This window comes from Henckelia pumila, chromosome 4 (genome assembly GCF_033568475.1).
Source record: "Henckelia pumila isolate YLH828 chromosome 4, ASM3356847v2, whole genome shotgun sequence".
NCBI classification, from domain to species: Eukaryota; Viridiplantae; Streptophyta; class Magnoliopsida; order Lamiales; family Gesneriaceae; genus Henckelia; species Henckelia pumila.
Genome location: NC_133123.1, coordinates 11429125 through 11444741, shown reverse-complemented (window position 1 = coordinate 11444741; position 15617 = coordinate 11429125). Strand labels below are relative to the sequence as shown.

At 36.3% G+C, this 15617-nt stretch overlaps 2 protein-coding genes across 3 annotated transcripts; both read left to right on the top strand.

Moving 5' to 3' along the window:
• Positions 1 to 883: 883 nt before the first annotated feature.
• LOC140867105 (type III polyketide synthase A-like) lies at positions 884 to 2814 on the top strand. Its single transcript, XM_073272184.1, has 2 exons — positions 884 to 1088; positions 1847 to 2814. The coding sequence occupies exons 1-2, from the start codon at positions 884 to 886 to the stop codon at positions 2812 to 2814; spliced, it is 1173 nt and encodes a 390-aa protein (XP_073128285.1).
• A 1537-nt stretch (positions 2815 to 4351) lies between these two features.
• Positions 4352 to 14897, top strand: LOC140862355 (E3 ubiquitin-protein ligase BRE1-like 1). 2 transcript variants are annotated; one of them, XM_073265374.1, is made up of 19 exons: positions 4352 to 4859; positions 5558 to 5719; positions 6775 to 6862; positions 7370 to 7576; positions 7774 to 7935; positions 8177 to 8370; positions 8457 to 8540; positions 8626 to 8745; positions 8843 to 9029; positions 9125 to 9285; positions 9375 to 9446; positions 9835 to 9911; positions 10778 to 10972; positions 11845 to 11917; positions 12009 to 12095; positions 12998 to 13135; positions 13215 to 13417; positions 13529 to 13691; positions 14411 to 14897. In XM_073265374.1, exons 1-19 carry the CDS (start codon positions 4749 to 4751, stop codon positions 14540 to 14542), a joined length of 2616 nt encoding a protein of 871 aa, XP_073121475.1. In that variant the 5' UTR covers positions 4352 to 4748; the 3' UTR covers positions 14543 to 14897. The 2 variants fall into 2 exon arrangements, with proteins under 2 accessions (XP_073121475.1, XP_073121474.1); XM_073265373.1 differs by having other exon boundaries at positions 7352 to 7576.
• The last annotated feature ends 720 nt before the right edge of the window (positions 14898 to 15617 follow it).

Here is a 15617-nt window from a genome sequence, read left to right as displayed (position 1 = left end):
ATGATTTGCCACGTTAGCAATATATAATTAATTACGTCTATGTGTAAAAATAAGAATCATTGAATGCATGATTTGAGTATTACCCATGTGCTAGAATCTCATCTACATATATAAATATATATATATATATATATATATATATTCTCGTCATATCACCGGATAATACTCAAATAGGTATTCTAAATATAGTTAGCCTATAATCGAGACATACAATACACTTATACACACACACACACCACACAAGATACATCACATAATTCACAATATACATGACCAAAAATTATCCCAGTTGGCAGTCTTGGAGAATAGTCGGTTAACCCAATGGTTCAAAGTGTGCGCGCGTGATTGAAATACTCTAGCGATATTCTGATGACTGCAAAAATAATTAACCACCACTTAACAAAGTACTGTTCATGCATGGATTTGTTCAAAGAATTTGCTTGTAGATCGAGTGCAAATCTCACAACAAACGCGTGTTTTATTTCATCTGAAAAAAGTACACAAAAATTACTGAGATTATGCACTAAATTGACACAATATAATTAATCTAAAACCTTATCAATAATATAAAACAAGTGCTTTGAATATAATTTGGAACATGAAATTTGGACCGAGTAATTTATCACAAAGTGAACACAAGCACAAAGATTATTTTCCTAAACAATATAACTTTAATGTACAGTACTCCGATCCCAACCCCGTGACTCGAAGAAAAACTTTCTTATTAGAGATCAAACATTTCTTAATTACTCATGCTAGTGTTCCTTTAGCACCAACTTCTCTCCAATACCACACTAAAATCCCATTTAAATTCTCCCAAATCCCACGCAACTTTACACACAAATTTCACACCAAAACTTTGGAATACCTTTGCCATTCAGCCATGTCACATATCAACGGCAATGGTGAATCCAAGAAATGCGCTAATTTGCGGTCGACTCGCACACCGACGCCGGGGAAGGCGACCGTTCTTGCTATCGGGAAGGCGTTCCCGAGTCAAGTTGTTCCTCAAGATTGCTTGGTCGAGGGATACATTCGTGACACCAACTGCCATGATTTAGCCATCAAGGAGAAACTAGAGCGTTTGTGTAAGTCATGATCACAATTAAAGCTTGTCAATATATATAGCAACAAGTTGTGGTTACATATAAGGATAGTTGATTATAAGCTGGCTTTTATAAACAAATGAAACAACAATCAATATATGTTACATTATATATATATATATATATATATATATATATATATATTCATGAAAAACATTAAACATGCATAGAGCCTTAGAAAAACTGTTTTGGTGTCTTGTTCTGAATTTTCTTAATTCAAAAATACCCCCCACCCACTCATGTTCTTTCTATTATTTTTAATTTACATTTTTTTTATTTTTTTCCCTATTCAATTCTTTTCCTTCTTTTCTCAATTATATGGACAAAACTGCTCTCATATCTATATGAAAAATTAGACCCTATCCTATGGGTATTACCCCCATGGTAGGTGACATGATTTAATTGGTGCATATCATGTGGGTCCCATATGATTGAGTGAGTCCCACATGATATGCACCAATTAAATATTGCCACCTACCCCATGGGGTAGGGTCGAATCAACCTATCTATATATACATAAATAATATCCATGTATTACGTCGCACACACATGGGATGTGCCGGTTTTGTTCATGAGTATCCTACGGGCGACGTGTAACCCCAAAATTAGTGGGGCCCATTGATTTTAACCAATCAAAATTTGACATGTCATCCATAGGGCACTACCCTGCGGGTTAACCGGATGGGCCTCAATTGCTAGTATATTTTATGCTACATGTTATGTTCCTCGTTATATTTCAGGCAAAACTACTACTGTGAAGACTAGATACACTGTCATGTCGAAAGAGATCCTCGACAAATACCCGGAACTCGCGACCGAAGGCTCTCCGACGATCAAGCAACGCCTCGACATAGCGAACCCAGCCGTGGTCGAAATGGCGGCAGAAGCAAGCCTAGCCTGCATAAAGCAATGGAACCGACCCGTATCGCACATCACACACCTGGTTTACGTTTCGTCGAGCGAGATACGCCTCCCGGGCGGCGACCTCCACCTCGCCGCCGAATTAGGCCTGAAAAACGACGTGAACCGAGTGATGCTCTACTTTCTAGGCTGCTACGGTGGGGTGACAGGCCTGAGGGTGGCCAAAGACATAGCGGAGAACAATCCCGGCAGCCGAGTTTTACTCACGACCTCGGAAACAACCATCCTCGGCTTCCGGCCGCCGAACAAGACCCGGCCTTACGACCTGGTCGGGGCGGCGCTGTTCGGAGACGGCGCGGCGGCGGCGATCATAGGTACCGACCCGTTGCCCGGATCCGAGTGGCCGTCCTTCGAACTGAACCACGCGGTGCAGCAGTTCTTGCCGGGGACGCAGAACGTGATCGACGGATACGTTTCGGAAGAAGGGATAAACTTCAAACTGGGGCGGGATCTCCCTCAGAAAATCGACGAAAACATCGAGGAATTCTGCAAGAAAGTGATGGCGAAAACGGGTTTGAAGGATTATAACGAGCTGTTCTGGGCGGTTCACCCAGGTGGGCCGGCGATCCTTAACCGGCTGGAGAGTAGGCTGGGGTTGAAAAGAGACAAGTTGGAGTGTAGCAGAAGGGCTTTAATGGATTTCGGAAATGTTAGCAGCAATACAGTGTTTTATGTAATGGAATACATGATGGAGGAATTGAAGGATGGTGATGGAGAAGAATGGGGGCTGGCTTTGGCTTTTGGACCTGGAATCACCTTTGAAGGGGTTCTTCTTCGAAGCTTGTGATCGATCGTGCATGGAAGGTTGGTTTAGCAAAAAGTAACTCGATCGCTTGAGAAATTAAGAAATATAATATTGTGGCCATAAATAATAAAAATATGATATTGATCATCCTATATTTTTATATAATTAATGAAAGAGTTGAGTTTAAGTTTTATGTGTTCTTCGAATTATATATGATCGATGTTGTAATAGAAATTTTCTTTACTCCACAAAGTTTTGCAATCCGACTGGATTCTCGTTCCTTTAATTAGACCATATATAATAACGTCCAGCTCACGCTTGAAATCTAAATATCTTACAAATTTAATTTCAAAATTTTATCTTAAGATGGCTCAAATAGCATATATAGAGAATATGTAACATGAGAACCTACCTGGATTTACGTGGAAGTTGGAACTCATTTGATTTCAGTGTCATGCTAGATATTAATAATAACACATCGATATGATAAAAAACTAGAAACTGTACCACAAGCTTACTGTTTTAGAGATCCTTCTATGTTATATCGGGAGTTTTACTCTTGATTTTTCACAACAAACATATGAATTAATTAGATAAAAAAAACCGATAGACCCACACTTTATTATTTTTATATGAAATGTGTGTGCGAACATTTTGTACAAATTTTGCACCGAGAGTAGAACTCCCAGTGTAACATTAGCATAGAAGAAACCCGGTTTTAATCACAAAACATTGGTGGAGGCAAATCAAATTTGAGGATTTAATCATTCAAGCAGCTGAGAAAAAAAAATCGAACATGTCGTCATTGGTTTAGATCTTCAAATCTCGGAGGTTATTTTATTTTTACGACAGTACTGTAACGCCTAAGTATTATTTTTTGGTGCACATTGGAGAAATATTCGAGCTAATATTGTAGCTTGCATGCCACGACACCTAAGTAAAACCGCTCTATAGAAACCACATGCGATAGACTTGCACAATAAAGAGTTTGTATGATAAGTTGAACTATTGATCATTGGTCAAACACTTACCTATTTGTCATAGAAAGCTAGTGAGGATTTTGAGATCGGGGTATTTTTTTAGTTTTTCAAATTAAATTATTTTTTTAATTTATGTGAAAATTTGAAATACATATAAATCAATTTATATAATAAGAAAAAAGTAGTTCACTCGTGATTTGAGTAGAAGACTTGAACATTATTTTTTTGAGAACGAACACTTAAATAGTATCACTCCAACAAAACATGAAATTATATATTTTTATTTATATTTATTTTTGGTTTTTACTACCCATCAATATATAGTGTCAGTTTAAAATAAATTTCCCATGTGTTAATATTGTAGATCTGAAATAGGGAAGCCAAGTAGCAAACATATAAACTCAGTTGCTTACCTCTCAAAAAAAAAAAAGAAACTCAGTTGCTTGCACGCAATTTAAAATCGAATGACTCAACTGCCCTCCAACAAATTTATTATTTCCCCAATGCTCCTAGAAAAAAAGGTACAATGACTCAATTGCCCTCCAACATTTTTATTATTTCCCCAATTCTCCTGGAAAAAAAGGAACCAAAAAAAATCCCCCCTCTCTTCTCCCACAGTATTTTTGTTTTCAGAGCTTTCAGTGCGAGTGCGGGGAGTTTAAAATTTGGGGTATAGTGTGTGATTTCTTCTTCCCCTTGAGTTCAATTTACAGAGCAAACCTTCTGTTATTTGCTGACCCAAATCAGTCACTATCTTCTCTCGAATTTCGTGTTTCAATCGAAGAAAAGTGATTGTTTTTTTCCTTCATGCAGTTGTCTCCGGAATCGGAGTATTTAATTTACGGGGGGTGAAAAGGATTAGTCTTTTTGTATTGGCAGTTGTTTCTAGCGTGCGTTCTGTTACATTTCCGTGCTTTTCTTGGACGAATTGAGTTTTTATTTCATGTGTGGAAATGGGAAATTGACGATTCTAGGGTTTTGAGGGGCGGGTTTCGAATGGGGAGCACGGGTGAAGCTGACAGGAAACGACGTCACTTTAGCTCCTTATCACCCAATGCGGCTTCCGCGAAGAAACACACATTTGTGCCCTTATCCGAGGAAAAAAAGGTGCGAAATTGCCTTCATCTTTTCTTCATTATTCAAAACTACGATCTTTTGAATTGGGGTGTGCAGACTGTTGTTGTTTGATTCTGAGTGCTAAGTTACTGACCTGAGTGCTATTTGGTGGTTGTCTGATTGGCCTTGTGATTTTTGATTGGCTGTTATCTTTTGTTTTCGTTTTGTTAGTTTTGGGCATTTGACCATGTTTCCTTTGCGTGCATATACTTTCTTTTGGGGTGAGTATGGGTTCTTGTGTGTCAATAGTTTGCAACTTCCAGCGATGGTGAAATTTGATCAGTTTTGTGAGCTTACGTGTATGACTTCTGATTTCATGAGTGCGATTTATGGTTTGACATGTTGTGGACTTGTCTGTTGTACTGGACCAACTTAGTACCAACTTATCTTGTTATGTGTTGTAACTGAATTTTTACCCATTCTTGATGGATACATGCTCATCAAGTCATTGTAGCTAGATTTTCTTGACTTATGGAGCATGATTAACTTTCTCAGCTAACAGTTATGCTTAATGGAAGGAGAAACTTAACAGGAACATATGTACAGCATGGTGGTCATTTACGACTTGATTATGATCTTTCTGTTGGCCGTATTTTATAGCATAGTCAAGTCCCATTTGGACTTTTATTTTGATATTTTATTTCTTTACTGCTGAAGGGGCTTTCAATTTTTATTTTCCAATGCTGTAGCTCGATGTGGCAGTGCTTAAATTTCAAAATCAGAAACTCATCCAGAAGTTGGAAACTCAGAAGGCTGAGATTACTGGTCTTGCAGACAGATTGGGTCTGTTAAAAGACAAACAAAAGTCTTACGAGAAGACGTTAGACGTTGTCAATAATTCATGGGAAGAGGTATATCTTTTTGATGCTGGTTTTCCGTAAGAAATTTCCTTTTTCTTACATAGATTGACTACTAAAGATCCACAACTGTTGTTCTTTTTGTTACACTTACTCAAACTGTCTAATGCACCGTTTAACCAAAAATCAGGAAGTGGGCTTGGGGGGAAGGAAATCTAAGTTGGCTTCTCTTCTTTCTTAATTCTTTTCACTATCTTTGGTTGCTGTTCGTTCCAACATGAAGAGATGTTTGTTTAGCATCCTGTCATATATAGGAGAAACAGGTTGTATCTCAAACATTGACTTGCCTACCAACTATGGATTGAGAAATTACTTAAGAGAAGAAAAAAAAACCAAATAAAGTCATTCAAGTCCAGAGCCATAATTACAATACTCGCTTTCATGCTGCTGTTGGCCTGAACTCAATCATCAGATGTATAATTGTGGCAGGGTGTGTGAATGGAACTTCATCTACTTAAACTCCTCTTCTCTCTTATGTTCTCAGATCACCATTGTGGAACTTGTGCACTGCTTGCTGTGTTTCAGTGTTGTAAATTTCCTGTCATTTAACTTATTTCAAAATTTAAAGTTGATCATGGGATTTTGGTGGTATATGATTTTTCTTTTCTTTGAAATCTTGGATCTACTTGTCATGGGTTCTTAGGCTTCTTTTATATAATGAGAGTGGATTTGATATGCTGTTGACATCAGTGGTGGGAAGAACAAGACCCATGACACCTTTATCACTGGGTGTATGGTCGGTCACTAAGTAAAATAGAAGATGGATATAGGGGATTTACGGTTCACGATGATAATGAAGCAGACAATAGTGGTAGAAGAGGTCTTTCATTCATCTCTACTTGTTTACCAAGGAACGAAGTAACAAACTATCTTAAAGTCTGATGTCTATGAAACACACATAATCTTTGTAAAATTGGCATTTGTAAAATTATCATGAGTAAGTGGTTGATGTAACCAATATTTACAGCGCAAAAATATTTGTACACTATTTGGCATATCCTCAAAATTTTCTATGTATTGATTCTAAAATTTTTTCGCTTCTTTGCCAGCTGCTTGGTGATATGGAGTCACGCTCTAAAGGTACAAAGGTCATAATGAGACACAGACAAGGTTTTGAAGTCAAAAATACTAATGGGGGTGAGTGAAGCCTCATGTTGTCAAGAAACTCTTTCTTTGTTCTTCCTTCCATCGCACCCTGTAACCCCATTTTTGCACATTCTGTTAGAGAGAAATTTAATAACTAAAACTACTGAATAGTTTTCATTATGGTTCTCTAATGAGAGTGCAAAGGGGGAAAAGTCCACAGGAGCAATTTGCATTCAAATATTTGTTGTTTGATCTGTATTTTGTTCACGTTATTGTTTGTAGCAGTCTTATCTGTTATATTCTTTTCAGAGCTCAGTTGATTGTGAAAATGTTAGCCATTGGGTTGTTTTATTTGCTGTTTAACTTTCTTCATTGCTTTATTGACTTTATACCAAGTTGTGTATCCCAGTTTTTTATATTCGACAGCCTGAATCATGCTTTATTGATACATGGATCATGGTTGCTTGAATATTCATTTCAACAGTTGCTGCATGCAATTTCATTTACAAATAAAATTATATTAATTAATTGTTTTGTTAGATGATGATTCACCACCAGAAGATGCATTCCTAAGCCGGCTCCTGGAAACAGGTGCAACTGAGAGTTGCTCAACCACCACAGATACGGAATCAATGGAAGTAGACAGACAAACAGATGGTGAAAAGGCCAGGAGCATACTTCGCAATTTAGTAGCTACATTGGATGATCTAAGTGGTTTGAAGACTTGGTTGTATGCTGCATCCTTGGAGGCAATTTCATCTTGTGGTGAGATTATATAGGAACAATGCATATGTCTGTTAAGTTGTTTAAAGTCAATTACCAAGTTTCTTACCAGCCTTAAATCTGTTTTCCCTATAAATAATGATTTCCTGTCCGTTTGTTGGTATTTCTTGCCTCATCTCTCTCTCTCTCCCTCTCTCTCTCTCTCTCATGCATCCTTTTTCTCTTCTCATGCATGTTAGGACTTGGCCAGAGGGCGGTGCCTAGTATTTCTCATGCAGAAGTTAAGAATGTGAGAATTGAAGTTCTCAATCTTCATGTGAAACACAAATCGCTAGCTGGTGAATTGCAGAGGCACCGAGACAATGAGGCAATGAATAAATCTGATCTTAAGCGTTTGAGAGGTATTTCATTATGTTCTCTTCGTTTTTAAAATTTATTTATATTTATTTCTGTATGACTGTTATCAAGGAAATGTTTATACTTTTATATCGATGTCTGCCTCACTTCAGGATGCTCTTCAATGTCTTTGGCTCTTGCATGAGCTTTAGATGCCTTTTATAGTCCAGATCTATGTCATGGATAGTATGAATCTTTTCTTTTGTAGCTAATGTTATTTTTAAAATTTTATTTTTCTGTCTTAAGGAGAACTAGAAAGTACGATTGCTGACTTGGAAGAAAATAACCGTAAATTGGCAATCCTAAAAGCAGAAAGAGATGTGGCGAAAGAAACATTTTTCCCAGTCCTGAATCGAGGAAATAAGCAGCCCACTAGCGAGAAAGTGAGGGATAAACAAAGAGATTTGCATGACATGGAATCCACATTGAAGGAACTGTTGGTAGTTACTTGCATTTGATATCTGTTATTTGTGATAGTTGCATTTCTGAGGTACATTGACTGATTAAGTTCAATTTTTTTTACCAGGATCAATCCTCGTCTCGACTGCACGATCTCAAGCGTCTCCATGAAGATCGGCTGGATATATTGAGGCAGTTGTCAATTTTGCAGGTCATTATTATAGTCTCTCTCTCTCTCTCTCTCTGGTGTTTCTTCTCACTTGTATTAATCTTCATTTTAATGAAACATTTGACAGAGCAATCTAAAAAATTTGAAGTTTGTTTGCTCATCCCAAGCATATCTCTTGCTGAAAGATCAACTGGTGAAGACCAAGTCTGATGTAGTGCATTATCAGGCTCTCTATGAGAAACTTCAGGTTGTAACTGGTTGATGGTTTCATTTGAGCTTCCTTTCTAGTCAGTCAAGAGTTTTAGTAGATGTACTGATTCTTCCTTTGATCCTTTCAAACCAAGGTCGAGAAAGATACACTTTTCTGGCGTGAAAGGGAAAATCACATGAAAAGTGAATTAATTGATGTTCTTCAGCAATCATCAACCATTGCTGATTCCAGAATAAGTGACTTGGAAACAGAGATACAGAGATGCATCAAAGAGAAAACTGATATTGAGATCAAGCTGGAAGATGCATTAAAAGAACCTGGTATTTGAAGTTGACTTTTATCCTTCAGTGCATCCTTTCACTTTTTCCCTGTAAGTTATGTGCCAATTTATTATTATTATTTTTTCAATTTTTAGGTAGGAAAGAAGTCATTGCAGCATTTAAAGCATTGGTTTCTTCGTTTCCCGAGAAAATGGAGAACATGCAGAATCAGTTAATTAAACATAAGGAGGCTGCTTCAGATGTTCATTGTTTGCGAGCTGATGTTCAATCCCTTACAAATATTCTTGATCGCAAGGTTAAATTTGATACACTTGAAGTCACCTTTTGTGCTGGCCTTTTCTGCCCCAATTATTTCAAGTATTACTTTTCCATAAATGTATGCAGGTTAAGGATTTGGAAAGTTATGCTGCTAGATCAGCTCAACAAAATGCTGAAATACAGAAGTTGAAAGCTGTGGTATGAGTTGTGACTTTTTGTTGAATTAGCATAAGGAGATATAACTATTGTTGCATTAGATCAATTTGACTAATGATACTTGCACTAAGAATGAAGTTGAAAATGAATTTATGTATCATCCTAGACATGTATTTTGTTTTCCAGTGAATAATTTTTATACTACCATGCTTGAGATAAGAATGCATGTTAGAGCTCAAATAACTTTTACGCCTTGTATACAACGCGGCATCTATCTTGAAATGGTGCAAGCTCGGTATGTCTCCGTCTGACCTCTTCCATGAGGACTAATTATATCCTCGGATTTGTTTTGTAAAAATTGAAGAGATGGATTAAGGATTTTTAGATTTATTCGTTTTTGGTATTTTAAGTTTATTCTTTCTTGGTTCAGGTCCATGATTTAGAGTTAAGTGAGTTGGACTTGAAGCTTTTTGTGGAAATGTATGGAAACGAGCCAACTGATTCAAGGTTAGCATTCCTTAGTGTTGTTTTTAAGCGACTTCTATTGGACTATGATCAGGTCTTCTTAATCTGCAGCTGGGAGGACTGTTGTTATTCTAAATACTTGGGCAGTGTCTGCTGACTTATGAAATAGATCTTTGTCACTATTTATTAATTAGTATTATTATTACTTTTAAATTTCCAAATGCAGCATGCCCAACTATACATCTATTTCAGGCTGCAGTTTGAGTTCCTGTAAAGTGTGAAATACCCCCCAACTCCCCCCCTTTTTTTGGAGATGCAAACACTGATGCTATCTACATTCTAAGGAATGATTGTTTCAAAGCTAAAGAAGCATGTTCATTTGAATGTTGTTAATCATGCAAACCTTGTGAAAAATCTGGGAGGACGGTCAGTGCCCGATGACTTAATCTGTTGCGTTTTGGGTTTGGCTAATCCCATGTGACTAACATACAATGATGCACGTAGGGTAACCAATTTGGTAGTAAAGGATCTCGAGATATGCTGTTTATGCATTTTTATCATTTACCGCCCTTGCCCTTGGTATCTACTATTTTCTGCCTTCTTGCTTGCATGGTTTCTTTTCTAAGAGATTAGTTGGGGGATTCAGAAACTTGGATTCGGTGTCCACGAATTTATGATTTAAACAACTTTTATATCTTGTTTCTCCTAGAAATTTATTAAGTTATTTGAGAATAATTAAAACAATGTTGTCGAAGGCACCACTTTATTGAAACGTTTATTTTACTGGCAAGTAATCAAACCATAGAGAAGAATGTTGAAGATCACGTTTCTAGAGCTGTTTGTGTTGGTTTTAATTGAATTACAAATCGTACTCAATATTTGTGCTTTTAACCATGGCTTGTATTCAGGGAAGTTACTGAAGCTAGGAACTCTGAGATCAAGGCGTGGGCTCAAGTTCATAGTCTGAAATCTTCTCTCGATGAACACAATTTAGAGTTGCGAGTTAAAGTCGCAATTGAGGCTGAGGCCAAAGCACAGCAAAGATTAGCTGCCTCAGAAACTGAGATTGCGGATCTAAGACAGAAGTTAGATGCCTCTAAAAGGTTTGCTCCTTGTCTTTACAATGTCTGCTTATGAATCTACTCAGATGCCCCATCTCCTAGTGCTTGCATATTTTAATCTGCTATAACTTGGTGTGGTTTCATAAGAAGTTCACAGTTTCATCATTTTTTTATAATTAGAATTTTCATGTTGGGAAGTAACACTATTTGCTTTGTGTTTAGTGTTTACCTTTGACCCCAGGACGAAAGCAGACCATTTCTTATTGATCTAATTTTTGGAATTGACAAACATAAGTTCAAGACATGATGATTTTCTTGTCATATTGCACCTTCTTGTTATAATTTTGTTGTATTTCTACTACTTCAGGTCGACGTATTTGTTTGATTGATTCTTTCTGGTTTTGACACAACATGAATGTATGAGTTGGAAATGTCTAAAGGACATGGACTCGGTGTATTCAAATTGACCTTAGATATTTGCCTTTCCTCTTTGGACAATTTCCTGACATCGTTTAATTTTCTAACCCTTGAATTACTAAATTCCAATCCAACCACATGACTCTGGGATAACAAGTCAAATGTAGGTTGGAAACCAAGGTCATAACAACTATGGAAATTAGAGAATTTGTGGCAATAGAAAACACAATTTCTAATAAATTGGGGCCAGTGACTTTGGTTGCAAGGGATAGTGGCAGGCAGCAAGAGAGAATTATATTTTGATAGGTCCCAAATGCCTATCTATTGCTAACAGGGCGGTTGCAAAGCACACATCATTTCGTTTTTCAGTGTATGATTACTGAATTTAGGTGGTGGAATAAACATACCTTTTTGACTCTTGGGAATCAGAATATATTCTTTATTGAAAAGTTTTGTTTACCAACTAATCTGATAGTTTTTCTCCTCCGAGGTTTCAGGGAAAAATCAAGACTTTCTGATATCGCAAAATCCAAACATGAAGAAACTGAGACCTATCTTTCTGAGATAGAGGTTCTGTTCTAGAAGTTTCTGCAAATATTTATGCACTTGGACGCACACAACGCAAACGATCTCTAATTATATATAATTTTATTTGTTACAGACAATTGGGCAAGCATATGATGACATGCAGAGTCAAAACCAACAGCTTTTGCAGCAAATCACCGAGAGAGATGACTATAATGTGAAGGTAATCGCATACCTGGTTTTCCTAATTTAGCTCGATTTCTAGAGACGAATTTGTACATGTTTACCATAATTGTTAATTCAATAACAGGAGATACAATTTGTTGGAAAATCGAAAACATATTATTCCATTACGGTTATTATTAACTAGATTCTCCTAACGAGGTGTTTTGTGTTTGCTGTTTTTGCGACGCGTCATACACATTCAAATGTTTGAGTTTTGAGTATTATCCAACATCCGAGATTCTTGTAGCATATGCAATATGTTGTGCATAGTTGATGGTTGTCAAAGGTGCGCAGGCAAGAGGTGCAACCAGGCGAGCCTGCTATGCCTGGGTTGCACGCCTAGGCACAGTGGGTTACTCATGCGTGCCTGGGCTCGCCTGGGAAGCTTTCCTCATTCGTGCTTAAGCGCCTGAGTGAAGGCCACTCTTTTTATAATTTTTGCTTTAAAAAAAAAACAAAAAAAGGTTGCAAAGCACAGATCCCAGAGCTGATTAAAAAACAAAGCTCAAACATTAAACCCTAAGAAGTGAGAAGCAGGGCAGCAACTCATCAAAGAAACAAAGAATCGTTTTAATTGAAGAAATTTTGCTTTGCACAACTCAATTATTTTAATAATATCATTTTTTGTCATATAATGATATAGTAGATTGATATATATTTTTAAAAATTATCGCGTGCCTTGCTTTGATACTTAGCGCACGCCTCGTTTTGCGCCTGTCACACCTGTGATATTATGCTATTCTAGTGGAACAGTTTGACAATCAGTTTTTTCTTGTGGTTTGATAGCATTGCAGCTTGGAGTTTCTACCTTGTATTGATAGCCACAACACATTTATGAGCTGTTTCTTTAACGTAATACTTATTGGAAGTTTCATCGGGCCTTTTTTGCTTCTGTATCAGCTTGTTTTGGAGGGTGTTCAGGCAAGACAAACGGAGTCTGCTCTGCTCGTGGAGAAGCAAACATTGGAGCAAGCTGTACAACAGACCAAGACAACTATAGATTTTTATAACTTAAAAGCTGGTAGAATTGAAGATCAGGTTATATAAGTTGCTTATGTAGTACTGAACGCTATTTACTTTGTTCAGACAACAAAACTCAAAAGATTTTTCATTGCAGTTGAAAGCCCACTCAGATCAGATCCAGAGACTAACTGAAGATAGAGTCCGAAATGCTACCAACTTAGAAAATATCCAAAAAAGACTGTTAGACACGAGAAAATCATCTCAGCAGCTGATGGACATGCTTGAAGGAACACAATCTAGAGTTGATGGGAGTCGAAAATGTCTCGCTGAGCTGCAGATAGAACTAGAGAAAGAAAGGTTTCCGTGTTCTTTAATTATCATATCCATTTTTTCTTCTTCAAAAAAAAAATTAGCATATCCATTTTATGCTGTTGCATTTCCAGCTTCATGAACTGTTTTGTTGATCAGGTTTGAGAGGAAAAGAGTTGAAGAAGACATAGAAACTCTGAGGATTAAGGTTAAACATCTAAAGTTGCAACCAGGCTCCTCTATATCCGAAAAGCTTCAGCAGGAACTCAGGGAATACGTGGATATACTGAAGTGCGGCATTTGCCTTGATCGGAGAAAAGAGGTATGGCTTTTTTTTTTTTTTTTATAATCTTCCAACATGTTTTCATGTAGTTGTGGATGATGTAAACATCCAAGCAAGTGCAACTGATGTTTGCAGTGTTTTCCAGTATTATGTACAGTTTTCTTTTCCCTGTTTGGGTCTGCAAACAAGTCGAGCTTTCTAAAATTTTTAGGCTGTGTTTGAGATCCAACCAATCTTTATATGTTAATACTATTTTTATATTATTTTAAAAGATTTCATTATTATACTTTATTTATTACTCGAAGTTTTAACTAGATCTAAATTTATTTATTAGGATAAAATTTAAATATGAAAAAATATGAAATGATGAAAGTACATGAAATATTTTAAACAAATAACTCAATCTCAAGTAGCTCGACTCACCTCACCTTGCACCATTACCATTTTCTCCTCGGCTTATGAGCAAAAGGATGTAATCTCAGTGTAACCTGCTGCCGCCATATTTCACATGCAAAGCTTAGAAGTAAAATTTACTTTAGTTTTAAATTTTAACATCATGAGAATATTGTGGTTTTTTTTAGGGAAAATAATGTGGTTTTCGGGGACTGGGAAATTTATCGAGGATGAGTGAGAAATTGGTGGTGGTCAATATGGTTGAATGTAATTCTTTATATCTAGAAATCATCCCTTTTTGCTTTGATGATACTTTTTGTCCTCGATTATTGACACATATTGCTTAATTTCTTCCGTATGAGCAGGTGGTTATAACAAAATGCTATCATCTGTTCTGTAATCCTTGTGTGCAAAGAGTTGTTGAGACTCGTCAACGCAAGTGTCCGGTGTGTGCTGCAAGTTTTGGGGCGAACGACGTCAAACCTGTGTACATCTGATCAGAAATTCTTGAATCATTGTTGATTCCGAGTACCATGTTCACATAACTGAATATCTGCCCCATTTGCTTCTGTCCAAGAACAGATAATCCTGTCTCAAAGTTGCAAATCGACCCAGATTTGCCGATTTTTTCTGAAAAAAGGTTCTGCATTTTTATAATAAATGCAGTATGTCGTAGGTTTTGGGTGTTCATGTTTGATACATCATAGGCAGCTTGCCGAAGGTACAGTAGTTTTAGCAAGAATTAGAGGAGCTTTGTTCGAGTTTGTTTCTACGTTTCTTGATGCATTCATTGTACAGATTGTGTTTCTACGCTCTTCATTTTTGTAGTTTCTGTAAAAGAAAGTAATGTTTGGAAAATTCTTTTCCTTGCTCTTCATTATGGCGTCTTCCATAATTTTGCCTTCGTAATTAACTAATTATGAAACAATTAATTTTTGGTATACCAATACCCAAAAAAAAAAAAGAAAAGAAAAGCCCACTCTAATCATACAAAGTAAGAAAACCTTAAAATTGAAAAAAAAAAAAGAAAAAAGAAAAAGAAAAAGAGGAGTTGCACTTTAATATAAGTTTACTTGATTATATTCTTAAGATCGTGCTTGGACAAAAAAATTTCAAATTTATAGATTTTCAAATGTAAACTTCGAATTTACCTATTCCATGTTAATATAATATTTCATGATTACGATGTAATTTTATGTTTATATAGTATTTCATGTTAATTATGATATATTTAAAATTCACCGAGTTATTTGAAATCCACTCAATGTTATGCTATTATTGTGCAAGTAAATAAGAGATAATCTTAAAATTTAATTCATGAATTTGAAATATTTTCCTCGATAGTAAGAAAAAAGAAATGTGATTTAAACTTTGAAACAGGACTGAAGAATAATTTGAGTTTGTTAATTGAGATTTAACGACAATTTCCTTGATTTTGTTTGGATCATTATTTAATTTTATTTATAAAAAACTCTTGTAAAACGATCTTACGAATTAATTTTATAAGACAATCTTACAGATCAATTTTATAAAACGAATATTCTATTATCAATGAAAAAATCTACACCTTTT